Raw genomic sequence first — 17,620 nt, forward strand, 5'->3', positions numbered from 1 at the left:
CAGCTTCTTCCCCTCTGCCATCCGTTTCCTAAATGGACATTGAACCTGTGAACACTCCCTTACCTTTTTAACATATATCATTTTTGTTTTTGCACGATTTTTAATCTATTCAATATATGTATACTGTAATAGATTTACTATTTTTTTTCTTCTTCTATAATTCTGTATTGCATTGAACTGCTGCTGCTGTTAACAAATTTCATGACACCTGCCGGTGATAATAAATCTGATTCTGAATGGTAGAACTAGTATCCTCTCTCCATTCACTTCTAGTAATTTTTTCATTTTCGATGCCGTTTGTTATTATACTGTATCTCCAAAAGCCAGGCCTCAGGAAGGTGACATCCATCATTAAGGACCCTCACAATCCAAGACTTGCCCTCTACTCATTATTACCACTGTGGAGGAGGTACAGGAGCCATTCTGTTTTTTTTGTAACGTTGTGCTTTTTATGTCCTGTACACTACTGCTGACAAAGAGCGGCAAATTTCACAACATATGTCAGTGATAATAAACCTGATTTGATATTTAGGCAAAGTAGACAAAATTGACTGTAAAAACATAATCTGTTTATTACCAAGGAATGGCCTGTATATATTCAAAGAGTCAAGTTTTAAAGATTGCCTTAGTAACTAAGAGAAAAATAGAAAGTTTTAGGGGTTTAGAAACTTAACAGCAAAAGGTAGGGCATTCAGTATAGTATGACTGGATTTGGGAATGATAGGGGCAGAGTAACAGGTGCACAGAGAGAGAGAGGACTGGAAGAGATTATAATTTTAACCAAAATTAAAAAGGTGGGAAGGAGTGAGTTGGAATTATTTGGTAATCCAAACTAAATTTTTTTGATTCATAATAGTCTTAGTCAAACTCACCGATCATAACTGGCTGTTGGAAAATGAATTTTTGTTGCTCACATTCATAAACATTCAATACTATTTTAATAAATATGCAATCAGAAGTTTTTTCTAATTCATGACAAAAATGCAAGCCAATTATTTTTTAAATATTTAAACATTAAAAGCATGACAAAAAAATCACAAAGGATCTTTTACTTGCCCTTCTCCTCTTTTCAAAAGTAAGGATTTGCAGTTCTTGCATCAGATCTCTCATTCCACAGGAACAGTGGGTGAATTTCACATTGCTGGGAAAGAGCAGTGGAAGTTCACTAGACTAATTCATGTGATGGCGACGCTGTTATTTGAAGCAAGATTGGTTCAAGTAAGTCAGCGTTCGATGTAGTTCAGAAGAATGAGAGGAAATAGTATTAATATGCAAAAAAAATCAAATATGACTTGACAAACTGCGTATAGAGACAGTATTTTTCCTGCTGGGGAATCTTAAATTGTGGATCACAGTCTCAGGATGAGGGGTAAGTTGCTAAAGACTCAGATTAGAAGAAATTTTCTTCACCACAAAATGCTGTAGAGACCAAGTTGTTAAATATTTTTATGAAGGAGTTGGATTTCCTGACACAGAGTACATCAAGGAGTATGGGGAGAGTAGGGGAATGTAGCATCGAGATACACAATAGGCCACAATTAATTTGAATGAAAATGGTAGTACAGATCTGAAGGGTTCAAATGTCCTCATCCTTCACCTATTTCTCTATGATATGGTTCTGTAATTTGTTGCAGCATTTTCTTACTGTGGGTGCAAGGATGCACCAGTCACACCTACCAATGTTACCAAAGTCAACACAGATCAGAATGGTTCTTTGGTATTTTGGAAATGCATCTAAAGCCCTTTAAAACTATAATTATTTCATAATTCATTTGCTGTAGCTGACAGCCAGTCTGTCAAGTGCAAATCTATTCATATCTCACAACACTTGTTAAATGATATGTGTTTTCTCATTGGCTGTCTTTGTTTGCATAGTTTTAGTTGAAGAAATATATGGTGCACAAAGTGAACGGGATGCAGCTGTTATGTCCAGACTCCGTCTAGCCAATGAGGAAAGAGATGAAGCACTTTTGAAAAGTAAACAACTGGAACAGGCCTTTGAGGGGTATGTGTGTCAGATTTTTAAAAAATTTTCAGACATGAGTAATATCCTGAATTAAGCTCAGACTGATTCAAATGCACTCCATGCAGAACTCCCAATTAATTAGTGCACTTATTTTTACTAACATCCTAGATCCAGATAAATATTATACTCAGCGCCAAAGGTATTCAAAGATATGGCTAAAATATTATACTTGTACTTTTTACACTCTTTTATTTTTGCACTACTCAATTAATTAGAAGACAAGAAATCTGGAGTTAACATTTTTGGTACAATGCTACTCTACTATCCAAACAAAACTTAATTAAATTCAATGTAAAAGCAGTATGTAGTCTGCAATCTGCAGTTATATTTAGGAAAAAGGATCCAAAGTATGACTTATTCGCAAATAAAGTAAATTGCAAGGAAGATAAAGGTACATTTAAAAAAATATATATTCTGGTTTTATTTAAACACCAAAACTCCCCAGTGGGTTCTTAAGTTTTCACAAAATGATTTGAACAGATTGATAAAGGTATTTTCTGAATGGAAAGAAAATAAGTTACTTTAGTTATTTAATAGAATACAGGATTCTTTTTTGAAATGGTATTACTGAACACTTCCTAACCAAAGGGAAGAGAACAAAGTTAAAAACCCTGTGCCAGTCTTTATCAAAAAATATCAAACATTTGTCATTTTGGAAAAGGATGCAGGTATCTTTCAGTAATGCCAAGCTTTTCAAAAATTTGTCATTTCTTTTGAGCTTGTTCACAAATATCATTCTTTCTCCTGTCTTTGAACTAATTAAGCACTAGAGCACCCAAGTGCCTTTACTTCCTTGGGTGGTTAAAGAAATTTGCCATGTCCCTCACCAATGTTTATTGATGCACCAGGGAATGCCTTCCATCCAGATGCACTATGTATGGCAACTACTCTACCTGAGCAACACTCCATGTATATGTGCTCAATGGTGGAGATGGCTTTGCCTGTAATGTATGCACCACTTTCTGTAGACATTTCCATTCCTGGACATTGGTGTCGCCATACTAGGCCTTAATGTTAGGATGCTCTCCACTGTGCATCAGTAGAAGTTTGTTGAAGTATTTGGTGACATGTCAAATTTATACAAGCTTTAAGAAAGTGGAGACGCTGTTGTGTCTTCTTTGTGATGGCACTTGCATGCTGGTCCCAGGACAGATCGTCTGATTTAATAATGCCAAAGAATTTAAAGCTACTGTCCTTCTCTACTTCTAATCCCCTGATGTGGACTGGCTCATGGACCTCCAGTTTCTTTCTCCTGTAGTATTTTTTAATCAGCTCTTTGGTTTTGCTAATGTTGAATGAGAGGTTGTAGTTACAGCACCATTCAACCAGATTTTCAGTCTCCCTCCTATATGCCGATTGGTCTCCACCTTTGATTTGGCCAGCAACAGAGGTGTCAACAACAATTTTAAATATGGCATTAGAGCTGTACTTAGCCACACAGTGATAGGTATGCAGTGAGTAAAACATGGGACTAGGCAGACAGCCTTTGTACACCTATGCAGATGGTGATTGTGGAGGAGATGCTTTTGCCAATCTGTCCTGACTGCGGTTTGAAGTGAGGAAATCAAGGATCCAGGAGACTGAGGGCAAACACTCAGTGATTCAAGAACAGCTTCTTCTCTTCTGCCACCCAATTCCTAAATGGACATTAAACCCATAAACATTACCTCACTTTTTAATACTATTTCTGTTTTGCATTATTTTTAATTAACTATTTAATATACATGTATATACTTGCTGTAATTGATTTACTTTTTTACTTTCTATATTATCATATATTGTACTGCTGCTACTATAAAGTTCCACAGTTCCCAGCTTGCCAAAAAGGGCATTCAAGTATACATGAGTGATAGAAGCTAAATGTTTCACTCTGAATTTAAATTCAGAGATAACATATCCTCTTCGCTGATGATCAATACTGGCGCACCTCAGGGCTTAGCCCACTACTCTAGTCTCTATATACACATGACTGTGTGGCTAGGCATAGCTCAAATACCATCTACAAATTTGCTGATGATACAACCATAGTTGGTAGAACCTCAGGTGGTAACGAGAGGACGTACAGGATTGAGATGTGCCAACTAGTGGAATGGTGCCGCAGCAACAACCTGGCACTCAACGTCAGTAAGACGAAAGAGCTGATTGTGGACTTCAGAAAGGGTAAGACAAAGGAATACATATCAATATCAGAGGTGGAGAGAGTGAGCAGCTTCAAGTTCCAATGTCAAGATGTCTGAGGATCTAACCTGGTCCCAACATATCGATATAGTTATAAAGAAAGCAAGACAGTGGCTATACTTTATTAGGAGTTTGAAGAGATTTTGCATGTCAACAAATACAGTCAAAAATTTCTATAGTTGCTCCGTGGAGAGCATTCTGACTGGCTGCATCACTGTCTGGTATGGGGGGGCTACTGCACAGAACCGAAAGAAGCTGCAGAAGGTTGTAAATCTAGTCAACTCCTTCTTGGGCACTAGCCTACAAAGAACCCAAGACGTCTTGAGGGAGCTGTGTCTCAGAAAGACAGCGTCCATTAGTAAGGACTTCCAGCACCCAGGGCATGCTCTTTGCTCACTGTTACCATCAGGTAGAAGGTACAGAAGCCTGAATGCACACACTCAGCGATTCAGGAACAGCTTCTTTCCCTCTGCCGTCTGATTCCTAAATGGACATTGAAGCTTTGGACACTACCTCACTTTTTTTTTAATATACAGTATTTCTGTTTTTGCATGTTTTTTAAATCTATTCAATATATGTAATTGATTGACTTGTTAATGTATTATTATGTTATATTTTATTTATTATTATTTTTTCTCTCTGCTAGAGTATGTATTGCATTGAACTGCTGCTGCTAAGTTAACAAATTTCATGCCTCATGCTGGTGATAATAATTCTGATTCTGAATTACGTCTTGCAAAATGCTTTCTTCTTATTTATGTTTATTTAACATGTTTTTGCTGATATGTTTTGCACTGTTGAAAGCTGTTAGAGTAGATGATGAAACATAGAATTGCAGTTGCATATATATGATGAATTTTATTTTTAATGTGAATTTTGCATTTTTGAAACATGCACTTCTAAGGAATCAAACTTGAAAGCACTTCATGCAGAATTCCATCAAATGTAAAGTATGACATTATTGAAAGATACCTACATCCTTTTTCAATGTTAGTCTTAATATAGTTGTTATTCATTTTAATCATCATCTTTCCTTTTAAAAGAACTACATGATTTAATATATTTCTGACTAAAATATTACTTGTTTGTAATCCACATTAATTATATATTGAAATGTTCTAAGACAATAGTTTTGACTAATATCTCTTCCTCACAGCCTAAAGAAGTAGATTTCTGAACCTGCCTCAATGAGGGAAGCAAGGGAATAATTGCAGTATTTTTAAAAATCTCTATCTTTGTGTTGATTCACTTTACATCATTGTGAAAAGAATATGTTAAAACAATTATTTAAAATTTTGGAGATAAACATCATTACATTTATTATCTCCTATTTAAGAAATGGTTCCTTAAGGTTGTCATAGTCAGGGGAGGTAGTGGAGATAAGTTCCCATTATCTATTAAATGCTCCCAGTGGCGTGCATCTCAAATAGCCGTTGCCAACCCCATGTTCAGCTCTTGGCTTTCAATGGTGGCTCAGCTACTAAGCCTGGCGGAGCCGTTTTTACTGACAGGAGAAGGGACAAAGGCAATTTACTGGTGCCTTAACACCAGTCACTGAGCAGATGGGGCTCATCAGCTGAGGTTGGTAGCTCATCTAGGAGAAGGAAAACTGATCCAAATCCTCTGCTGTCCTGCAGCTATACCCACTTATGGGGAAGTCTTTGGAAGTAAAGCCCAAGGAAAACTGCAGAGCTGGAGTCTCCAAGGCAGTTCAATGCTGACTGGCAACTCCTGCAAAGCTGCTGCTGCCAAACTGTATCAGTCTCTGCTGTTCTTTTTGGATCCATCAGCTGCGTGGAGAGGGTAGTCTGCTGCATGGGCAACAGCTTGCTCTCTATATTGAACTGCCCTGACTTGTGTATCACGCGGATAGTCAGGACGCAATATCCATGGTTGACCCTGACCAATGGAGGGCCTTATATTTAAGAAATACAGAATGCAGTTGTGTGCATACTTGAAACAGATTGTACCAAATTTATATTAAAATGTGACTCTAATTCTGCAAGTCAGACGCACACTTTATTGATGTTGGAAGGTATCAGTACACTTTTGGTTGAGAAGCCACTATGGAAACACAGATGCAAAGCCCTTAGTGTAAATGGCAGACTATTTTTATAAATGTGAAGTGAGACATTGAAATAGATTTATGAAGTCTTAGGGCGGAAGAGGCTAATGCCGTGAGAGTGCTAGTATTGCCGCCATAGCAGCTCTCCCTTCATCTCTGCACATATGAACAGTTGATCCCTGTAGTCATATATAGCAGTAAACATTAATAACTTAACAGTCTGCAGACAGAGCTGAAGATATGGAGCATTATTGAAGGATGGAATAGAGCAGGTGGCACTTTAATATGTTTAGTGTCATGGTTGACTCTAAAGACTAGTAGAATGAAATTACTTGAGGTGGGAAGTGAACTCATTTTGCTGTGCTAAGGAAATGCTACTGATCAGGCTGTCTGTGTCCCTTTTCTAGGTTGGAAAATATTAACCCTGAAGAAAATGACATGGTAAGCTACTCTCTAAGGAGATTTTTTAATGTCACTCTTATATCTTAGAGGCTTAGACACAATTGAGTGGGTTTCCAGAGCTAAGAAGTAGGAAAATATGAATTTGACACAGTAATAATGTCCATCTCGGATGTTTTATAAAATTGAGTAATTCTATTTGGTGTACTTTTGCATGTGGCCATTAATTAAGTCTAAACTGAACAAATTCTAATTCTAAATTCATGTGTAACTATCATGTAAATGTTATTGATAGACATTGCAGGAATTACTGAACCGAATCAACAATGCTGATTCAAGATGTGCAGTTGACAAGAATGGAGATTTAATTGTAGATAAAATTCACAAAGCCAGGGAGCGGAAGAAAAGAATAACTGCTGAAGAAATGAATGCAGTTATTGAGGAAAGGGATGCAGCCTTATCAAGAGTAAGTACTTTTGGTCTTCAAATATTCTTTACATCTTTAAGCAGTTACCTTTTTTCTTCACAATGTCATCAGTTAAGTAAGCATTATTTTTTTCCAAACAAAAGAACAAAATTAAAGTATATAAATTATTCAAGTTCAAATTCAAGATCAGGATGCAGAATTAATTTTCAGAATAAGATATTTTAAAAGGATAATTTCTTCCACCATCTTTAAAACAGTCATGAATGACCATGTATTGGTTATTATTCCTGTGAAATGTGGTACTTCTAATCACCCTTCACCAATCAAATGTTAACAAGCAGTGGCTTCTGCTATATGTTTAGGACTTACCAAAATATTAGAGAGAAGTAAGCCAAAGTGAAATGAGATTAAGGGTCACCTGATAAAATACAGCTTTGTAAGCAAGCATTTCATTAATTAAAGCTGCTTGATTTATTTTTCTGGAAGACCAAGCAGTTGTTATCTGAAGTTGTAGGGAACTGGAAAGTATCATTACCTAGACTGAACCTACCAACCACATTAATAAAATAGGCACCGAAGGAGTGCGTGTAAAGGTACTTGTTCTTCCTGCTCTAAACAGGTAATTTGCCCTTCTGTGGACTGTAACCAAGTCTGAACTAGAGGCTCATATAGATGCATTCTCAACATAACCGACAGGATTGTATCTTGAGGATATTTGAACTCCTAATCTATTGATATTTAGGTCATTTTTTTATTCCATCTAACCTACTGTCAATTTGCCTCTGTAAATTCCAAAGTCATTTATTAGATTGCTGAGTAAACAGACAAACTAGTTGGAATCTGAACAAAAACAAATATTTAAATCTAACCTCAAATATTTGAAATTTTGCAGTGCATTCATATTATTTTCCATCAAAACACACAGACAGACACATAAACACGCAGCTAAATATTGACACCTTGCTCCTTGAACATTATGCGACTAAATCTTAAGCTGTATTTATTTACAACTGTTAACAGATGTTTCACCTATTGACACTTTAATGATAATATAAATGTTTGCTAGTGAAACAAATACAAAGTACATCAACCAGTCAGCAGAGCCTTGCATTTGACTGCAGATGCAGCAGATCAATGACAAAACTGCTTAATTTTGGACTTCAGTTATATGTCAAAATCATGAAAAATAGAAACACTGGTAGATTCCTTTTAACACTGCTCTTTGTAACTTGACTGATGCACTGTTCCTAAGTGGCAAAAATTTTGTACCACATAATTCCATACTATAAAATAATTGACCTTCAAAAGCTCTGGTTTCCTGGGGTATTTTTATGCTGGATTATTTTTGAGATGTCAAAGGAATGGGGCATGTCAATTCATTAACTCTATTGTGGAGCACTGGGTAACTGTTTAAATCTAAGATTTAGTAGTGCCAACAATAATTCTACATATGTTTGGTTTATTGACACATATGTGCCAGCTGAACAGGACTCTGCAAGTCCTATGGCCAGAGATACATAGATAAAACACTTAGTAATTTTCTTGCTGGCTTGGGTTGTTTTTTCTCATTTGAGTAATTATTGCAGTTCCTTTGCTGGTGAATGCTGCTTGCAATGATTGACAGAAAAATTACACAAATAAAGTCCACACTCTTTTATCCCTGAACACCACATGATGTGGACCGTACATTGACTTGGTCATAGAAGCCAAAATGTGATGGCGGAAGCTCATTGCTCTCAAGGTATTGGAGCAGATTTAGGCTGTTTTGGCCCATCAACTCTGCTCTGCCAGACCCTCTCAACCCCATATTCCTGCCATCTTCCCATAACCTTTGACACACTTACTAATCAAGAAATCCACCAAACTTTGCTTTAAATGAACCCAGCGATGGTCTCCCAAACTATCTGTGGCAATGAATTCCACAGATTCACCACCCTCTGGCTGAAGAAATTCCTCCTCATCTCTGCTCTCAAGGGGCTTCCTTCTGCAGAAGGAAGACTTCGTGTTTAAGATGGTGCTGGTGAACCTCTACAACTTCCGGCTGGTGGCTAATGAAACAAAGATAGCAAATAAATACTTAGTTAACCACACTTTTTTTGGCGAAAGATCATTGCAAGTAATGGTTTGTAACTTCCCTTTGGACTTGGAGGCAATTCAGTGTGGCAGAACCAAGGCAAAGCAAGGCAGCGGGCCCATCACCTAGAGCTTGGAAGAGCATAAAAGATTGGGCACAGGCCGAATCAAAGCCACAGGTTCCAGGAGTTGGACACGACTGAGCATGTCGTGCAGATGAAGACTTTACAGGCTGAATCAAAGAGCCAAGCAGCAGAGCCTGCTCTTCATACAGACAGTTATGTGGCGGGCCAGATTGAAAAGGTCAGGGTGTCGGAGCTGGAGGTGAGGTATGGGCCAATTAAGATCACTATTCCAAGGTATTTACTTGGCTCTGCACTAAGCTATGGGATTCTCTTGCGAACTTCAGTTCAGTAACACTATTTGCTTGCAGTTACTGTTTGCATGATGTTTTTTCATTGCACATTGGGATTCAGCATCTTTTTTATGGGTTATTTTATTTTATGAACATGATGAGTTTTTTAATTCTCTGCACATTGGGTGTTAAGCAGGCTTTTTTCATATATATGGGGTTTCTTGTTTTGCGGCTGCCTGTAAGGAGACAATTCTCAAGGTTGTATAATGTATACATTGATAATAAATGCATATTGAACTTAGAACATCCTTCTCTTCCACTACTGGAAACATCCTTTCCATGTCCACTCTCTTCAGGCCTTTTCAATATTCAATAGGTTTCAATTAGATCTTTCTTCTAAGCTATAGCAAGTACAGGACCAGAACCATCAAATGCTCCTCAAATGTTAAACTTTTCATTCCTGGGGTCATTCCTGTAAACCTTCCTTGGATCCTCTCCAATGCCAGCATGTCTTTTTTAGATAAATGACCCAAAACTATTCACAATACTCTAAATATAGTCTAACCAGTGTCTTATAAAGCCTCAGTATTACATCCTTGTTTTTATATTCTGGTCCTCTCGAAATGAATGCTAACCAGGGTACAATTGAGAGCATCCTGACTGGCTGCATCACTGCCTGGTATAGGAACTTAATTGCAGGACTCTGCAGAGAGTGGTGCAGACAGCCCAGCACATCTATAGATGTGAACTTCCCACTATTCAGGACATTTACAAAGACAGGTGTGTAAAAAGGGCCCGAAGGATCATTGGAGACCTGAGACACCCCAACCACAAACTGTTCTAGCTGCTACCATCCGGGAAACGGTACCGCAGCATAAAAGCCAGGACCAACAGGCTCCAGGACAGCTTCTTTCACCAGGCCATCAGACTGATTAACTCATGCTGACACAACTGTATTTCTATGTTATATTGCCTCTCCTGTTGCACATACTATATATTACAAATTACTATAAATTGCACATTGCACATTTAGACAGAGACGTAACGTAAAGATTTTTACTCCTCATGTATGTGGAGGATGTAAGTAATAAAGTCAATTCAATTCAACATTCCATTTGCTGCCAACTGAAGCTGCAAGTTAACCTTTAAGGAATCCTGCACTAGGACTCCCAAGTCCATTCAGACTTCTAATTTGTGTACTTCAAAGGTTAGTTTTATTGTCAAAGTATGTATGTACAGTAAAGCTCATATTTGTCTACTCCAAATAGCCATTAAATACAAGAAAAACCAAGGATGTTGATGAAAGAAAAGATATCAACTCCCCCTTCGGTATGAAAAAGAAAAGAAACAAAACTTGCAGACCCCCAAATCGACCACTCCCCCCCTCCACTTTCCTGCAGCAATAAACAGTCACAATAACAAATCACCGACCCCATACATGTGACGATCCCCAACCTTCTCACTCACAGAAAAGAAAAGTGACAGTAGCACCGAACCCCCAACACTCCCCCTTACACACAAAAAAATTGATAGGTCACCCACCCGCCAATCATCCACAAGAAAGAAACACCGAAAAACTGAAGGAAACCAGTATAAAGTACAGTCCAGTAAACTCTTATATCTCAGAATATGGGAAACATCTTTTTGTCTGCATACGAGGAGAGCGGCAACACAAACTCAGTCCTTCTGTAATGAGTGTCTGCCGACTCAGGGCTGATCGCGCTGATACAGCTGCTGACAGTGGCTGTTGGGAGCCATTGCTGACCTCTCCGCATTCACCTCGATGCTTCAGTCTTACTCGCTGCTTTGGGATGAAATCTTTCATGTACCCATGCCTCATCTCTGGTACTTGCCATGAGTCAGCTTGTGTTCTCAGACCTTTTTGGACCCCATCTCTGATCTCCACAAGGCAGCTCTCCAGGCATAGCAGAGTGTTGGATCCTTCGATCGAGTTCCAAACTCCAACAGCTCCAAACTCACAGGCTCCAACAGTTGCCATAGCACAAACGAGACAAAAAGAACAAGCAGAAGGCATAAAAGAAGTGAAATAATTGGAGAGATTTGCTATCTGGAAGCTGCCACCCAATTTGTATTTGCACCCCATTTAGAAAATAGTATACATTTTTATTCCTTCTACCAAAGTGAAGGAATAAACACTTTCATACACTTACACTTACACATACACTTTCCTATGCTGCTTTCCATCTTCACTCCTTTGACTATTTTCCTGATCTGTTAAAGAGCTTCTGCAGATTCCCTGCTTCCTCAGCAATACCTGCCTCTCCACCTATCTTTGTATCGTCTGCAAATTTGGCCACACAGCCATCAATTCTGTCATCCAGATTATTAAAATATAATGTTGCAGACACCATTCATCACTGACAGCCAACCAGAAAGCCCCCTTTTATTCCCACCCTGCCTTCTGCCAATCAGCCAATCTTCTATCCATGCTAGTATCTTTCCTTTAATACCATGGGCTCTTATCTTGTTTAGCATCTTCATGTGCAACAGTTTGCCAAAGACCATCTGATAATCTGGGTAAACAACAAGCACCAACTCTCATTTGTCTATCCTGCCTGTCACTTACTCAAAGAATTCCAACAGATCAGTGCAGGGATCCTCTGTTGTGATAAATTATCTGGATGAAAGTGGAATTTGATATTTGAATGGAGATATGACAGATGGACAAGTGTTGCATTTTAGGAGATAAAAAATTCAAGAGAAAGTGGCAGGTTTCTGAGGAATACTGATGTAGAGCGGACTGTTGGAACTCAAATCCATAGTTCCCTGAAAGAGAATAAGGAGGTAAAGAAAGCATTTAGCATGCTTGTATTCATTGGTCTGGTCATTGAATATGAAAGTCAGGAATTCATGATGGACCTTAGTTAGGCCTCATTTAAGAATATTGTATGCAGTTCTGGTCACCACACTATAGGAAGGATGTGGATGCTTTGGAAAAGATGCATTAGAAATTCTTCAAGATTTTGTCCAGATTGTAATGTATAAGGTATAAAGAGATTGGATAAAGATATGTTCTTTTCATTTGAGCAACGGAGGCTGAGGAGCAGGCTGAAAGTGGTGCCTAAAATTGTGAGAAGCATGGGTAGGGTAAATGATCATTACCCCAGGATAGAAATGTCAAACACCAGAGGGCATTTGTTTATGGTGAAGGAGGGATAATTTAAAGGAGATTGCGGAGTTTTCTAAGGCAAATATTTTAACAGAATGGTAGTTGCCTGAAATACACCATGAGGAGAGGTAGTAGAAGTAAATATAATAGCAGTGTTTAAAAGACATTTAAACAAATACGTAAACAGGCGGGGAACAACAGAAATGAGTAAGACTAGAGAGAAAAAGCCTGTTTCCTGTGTTCTCCAACTGGTTTCTTCCCTTTAGCTTTACTGGACTGAATATTTCCTTCCTCTGTAGATTAGTCAACTGTAATTTTTCCTGCTGCCTTACATTTGGCTGAACTGTACAATGACAATATTTTGAAATAATGGGAATATCAATTGAAATACAGGTCAGGCCACATGTATGGGAAGAGTTAACATTTCAGGTCAGAACTGGGAAGGAGACAGAAGCTTCTTTAATCTTTAGATGCAGTGTAAACTGCTGAGTATTTCCAGCACTTCCTGATTCTGATTTAGAGTTCCAGTAACTGCAGTTTCATTTTTTATTTTCTGTTATTTGAAGCCATAGTTTTGCTGATGATTCTCCAAATAGTGTAATGGTGATAAGTTTTCATTTTGCAGTATTAGTAAAGGAAACACCTTCTGCTATGTGTGTACAATCTATCGCTTATGCATAACAGCTAGAATTTAATGAGAATCCTGCAACATTGCAAATTTATGAGGATGCTTATGAAGACTGCTACCAGCAAATGAAATAATTTTACTTATGAAAGTATGTAGGCACAACTAATTAATTAATCTTAAACATGAGAAATTCATCAGATGCTGGAAATCTAAAGGAACACACATAAAATGCTGGAGGAACTCAGCAGAGCAGGCAGCATCTATGGAAATGAATAAACAGTTGATGTTTCGGGATGGCACTCTTCATGACTCTCCAGGTCTCAGCCCGTAGCATTTACTGTTTGTTCATTTCCATACAGGCTGCCTGGCCTGCTGAGTTCCTCCAGCAATTTATGTGTGTCACTAATTAATTAATCTTGTAGGTCTAACCAGCTTAACAGTCAAATGCCTTCAGTTCTATTTACCGAGGGAGTTCTCCTCTGTAATCCTGATCGTAGTTTACTTGCCATTGGTGGCCCACTATTATCTGAAATACTGCATGATGCTATCTCTAAGCAAGAAATGTTCCATCCTGATGAGTTTCAGATCATAGTCAGGGACTTCAACCAGACTTGTTTGAAGAAAATTCTGACCAATTACCATCAGCACATAACCTGTAGCACCAACACTAGAACACTGTGGTACTAAGATAAGGACTGCCCATCATTCTCTGCCCAGACCACATTTCGGTAAATCTGATCACTTGACTGTTTTTCTCCAACCTGCATACAGGCAGAGACTAAAGAGTAAAGGTCCAGAGATTAGGACAACAAAGAGGTAGTCGTGGCAGGCAGAGGAGAGGCTGTGTGATCGCTTCAAGATGGTGGATTGGGCTGTTTTTAAGGACTCGGCTGTGGATCTAAATGAATACACCGTGGTTGTCATGGACTTTATTAGAACAGTTGTAGATGAGTGTGTCCCCACAAAATCATTCAGAGTCTTCCCCAACCAGAAGTACTGGATAAACCATGAGATTCGCAATCTGCTGAGGTCAGGTCAGAGACGTTCAAGGCAGATGACCAAGACAGTACAGGATGTTCAGGTACAATATCCATCTCCGTGGCGAAGTGGCAATTCAATACTAAACTTGAATCAACAAAGGATACTCGACAATTGTGGCAGGGCTTAAATGCAATCAACTTTTATAAAGTAAAATCAAACAACATTGACGACAATAGGACTCTGCTTCCAGATGAGCTCAGTGCCTTCTATGCTCACTTTGACCCTCAAAACATTGAGGAACCATCACAAACTCTCACAGCCTCCAATGATCCGGTGATTGAAGTCTCTGAGGCCAATGTGTGAGCAACATACAGGAGGGTGAATCCATGAAATGCATCTGGCCCAGGCACAGTCCATGGCCAAGCACTAAAGACCTGTGCTGATCAACTGGCTGGAGAGTTCACTGATATCTTTCAGCAGTCTGAGGTACCCACCTGCTTCACTTTTACCATTGCCTAAGAAGAATGTGGTAACCTGCCTCAATGACAATGACTATCGTCCAGATGCACTTGTAACCACAGTGATGAAATATTTTGAGAGATTGGTGATGAAACATATGAACTCCTGCCTGAGAAGGGACTTAGATCCTCTCCAACTTGCCTACAGATGTAACAGGTCCACAGCAGATGCCATTTCATTGGACCTTCACTCAACCCTGAAATACCTGGACAGCAAGGATGAATACATCAGGATGCTCTTTATCGACTACAGCTTGACATTCAATACCATCATCTCTTCAAAACTAATCAATAAGCTCCAAGACCTTGGCCCCAATACCTCTTTGTGCAACTGTGTGCTTAGCCCCAAATATACTCACTTTACAATTACGATTGTGTGGCTAAGCACAGCTCCAATGTCATATTCAAGTTTACTAATGACACCACTGTCACTGGCTGAATCGAAGGTGGTGATGAATCAGCATTGTTACTTACCCCATAACTGGGTCACTTACCAGCAAAAATAGAGAGGTCCGTTGAAGTCTGCTGGTACTATTTTTAAAAGTTTTTATTTATAAAGGGGCACAAAAATAAGGTTAATACAAACATTCAGATAATATACGTGGTCAATACTCAATCTAAAGCGCGGGTATAGTAATAATTATCAATAAGAAATCACTCTTATCATTTGTCTAGGGGATAAAATATTGTCCGATGGAGATATAAGAGTCACTCAGTTTCTGCAGGCTTCCAGCTTTTGGGGACCGCTGGGTTTTCACTTGTTGGAGAGAGAGAGATTTGTGAGAAAAGAAACTTGCCCGGGTCTTTTGATGAGGCCAATCCATTGAGTCGGGGGAGTTGGTTCCCCGTTGTTAGTTCAAGAAAATCGTTTCTGTGGTACCCGCCACCGGCTCCCAGGCAAGGGAACCGAACACACGTGGCTTCCTTCAAATGGCTACCTGCTATTACGGGATCGCTAGCGTGTCTTCTGGTGCATCTGAGGGGGCTGTTCCTACAGCCCCTCTTTTATCCTGACTTGCAGGGTTGAAGATATCAATCAGGTTGGTGGATGATGCAATCTCTCCCCGTCGCCCAGTCCATGTTGCCCTGAGGGCTTGCACGTAGCCCAGTCCCCAATCCACAAAGGTGTCTCCAAGAGACAATGGCCGTTATCCGTGGCTTTGTCTTGCTGAGGGGCCAGGACACATTCCAAAACCTTGAGGTTTTCCAAAACCTCATTTCCTGTGTCCAAGACCCGAATTAATAGCGATCTTGCGATTCTCAAGAAGGAGGGGGCTGCGGTCATAACAGCATAAAGGAAAGAGATTGAAAATCTAGCTGAGTGGTGCCATAGCAACAATCTTTTACTCAATGTCAACAAGACAAAGGAGCTGGTTATTGGCTTCAGGAGGAGGAAACGAGAGGTCCATGAGCTGGTCCTCACTGGGGGATCAGAGGTGGAGAGGGTCAGCAATGTTAAATTCCTCAGTGTTGTCATTTCAGAGGACCTGTCCTGGGCCCAGGACATGAGTGCAATTATGAATAAAGCACAGCCACACCTCTATGTCCTTAGGAGTTTGTGAAGATTCAGCATGACATCAAAAACTTTGACAAACTTCTATAGATGTATAGTACAGCCTGGTATGGAAACACCAATGCCCTTGAATAAAAATCCCACAAAAAATAGTGGATATGGCCCAGTCTATCACAGGTAAAGCTCTCCCTACCATTGAGCATATCTGTAAGGAGCGTTGTCACAGGAAAACTGTATCCACCCTCAAGGACCCCGCCCACCATCCAGGTCATATTCTCTTCCCACTGCTACCATCAGGAAGAAGGTATAGGAGCCTCAGTTTCCGAAACAGTTATTACCCCTCAACCATCAGACGCTTGAACCAGAGGGGATAACTTCATTTTCCCCAATATTGAAATGTTCCCACAACCTATAGCTCACTTTCAAGAACCCTTCAATTCATGTACTCAATGTTAGTTAGTTAGTTTACTTATTTATTATTTCTTTCTTTTTTGCACTTGCACTGTTTGTTGTCTTTTGCACATGGCTTGAATGCCCAAATTGGTGTGGTCCTTCATTGGTTCTATTATTGGTTATATTCTATTATGGATTTATTGAGTATGCCTGCAAAAAAATTAATCTCAGGATTGTATATGGTGACATATATGTACTTTGATAATAAATTTACTTTGAAATGAAATTAGAAAAATTCAAAACTTGGGTCTTTCATGCTTACTGTCAGTGGTTGTTGGTAAAGTAATCATTCAGTCAAATTATAAATTGTTACACAACTTTTAGTTCTTCATTGCCACAAGTATCTGAATATATAACTTTTAAGATGTATTAACGGTGATATATTTTGGGTGTAAGAATGTATGAATTCTGAAATTCTCTGGCAGTAGCTGTCCTGTTAGGATTGGTACCCCTGCACTCCCTTGGGAAACATTAATCATACATGTGGAAGGCTATGTTTAAAGGAAGCATCATTATTCCTTTACAAGATGTCATAAAATTTCATTTCATAGTCATAGGCATAAAATTGTCAGGATTTATTGCTGCTTGTGCCCATAATGTTCTACTTTTAGGGCAAGAACTTAATCCATGATTTGGAATTTGGTTCTCAATCATGTTTCTTTTCTCTCTGCAATTCTGTACCTTGTTTTGACCTCTTTCACTATTCCAGCAAAAGATGGATTATGCTTAAAAGTGCCTTCTATTTAATTTCTTCTTCCAATTGAATGCCATCCAAATTTTAGTTCAGGTGCAGTTAAAAGCTGACTGACTCTATTCTGCTTGCATGGCTTAAAAGGTCCTTGATTCTCTATAATCTCTTATTCTGTTGGAATTC

General features: G+C 38.9%; 1 protein-coding gene across 7 annotated transcripts in view; it reads left to right on the top strand.

Moving 5' to 3' along the window:
* The window catches only part of mipol1 (mirror-image polydactyly 1), a 308,039-nt gene that overhangs the window by 140,095 nt on the left and 150,324 nt on the right, over positions 1-17,620 (top strand). For all 7 annotated transcript variants that reach the window (XM_073039992.1, XM_073039997.1, XM_073039996.1 and 4 more), the window contains 3 exons: positions 1,876-2,005; positions 6,677-6,710; positions 6,964-7,134. In XM_073039992.1, the coding sequence (XP_072896093.1) occupies positions 1,876-2,005; positions 6,677-6,710; positions 6,964-7,134 (335 nt within the window). The remainder of the gene's footprint in view (positions 1-1,875; positions 2,006-6,676; positions 6,711-6,963; positions 7,135-17,620) is intronic.

This window comes from Hemitrygon akajei, chromosome 3 (assembly GCF_048418815.1).
Source record: "Hemitrygon akajei chromosome 3, sHemAka1.3, whole genome shotgun sequence".
Taxonomy (NCBI): Eukaryota; Metazoa; Chordata; class Chondrichthyes; order Myliobatiformes; family Dasyatidae; genus Hemitrygon; species Hemitrygon akajei.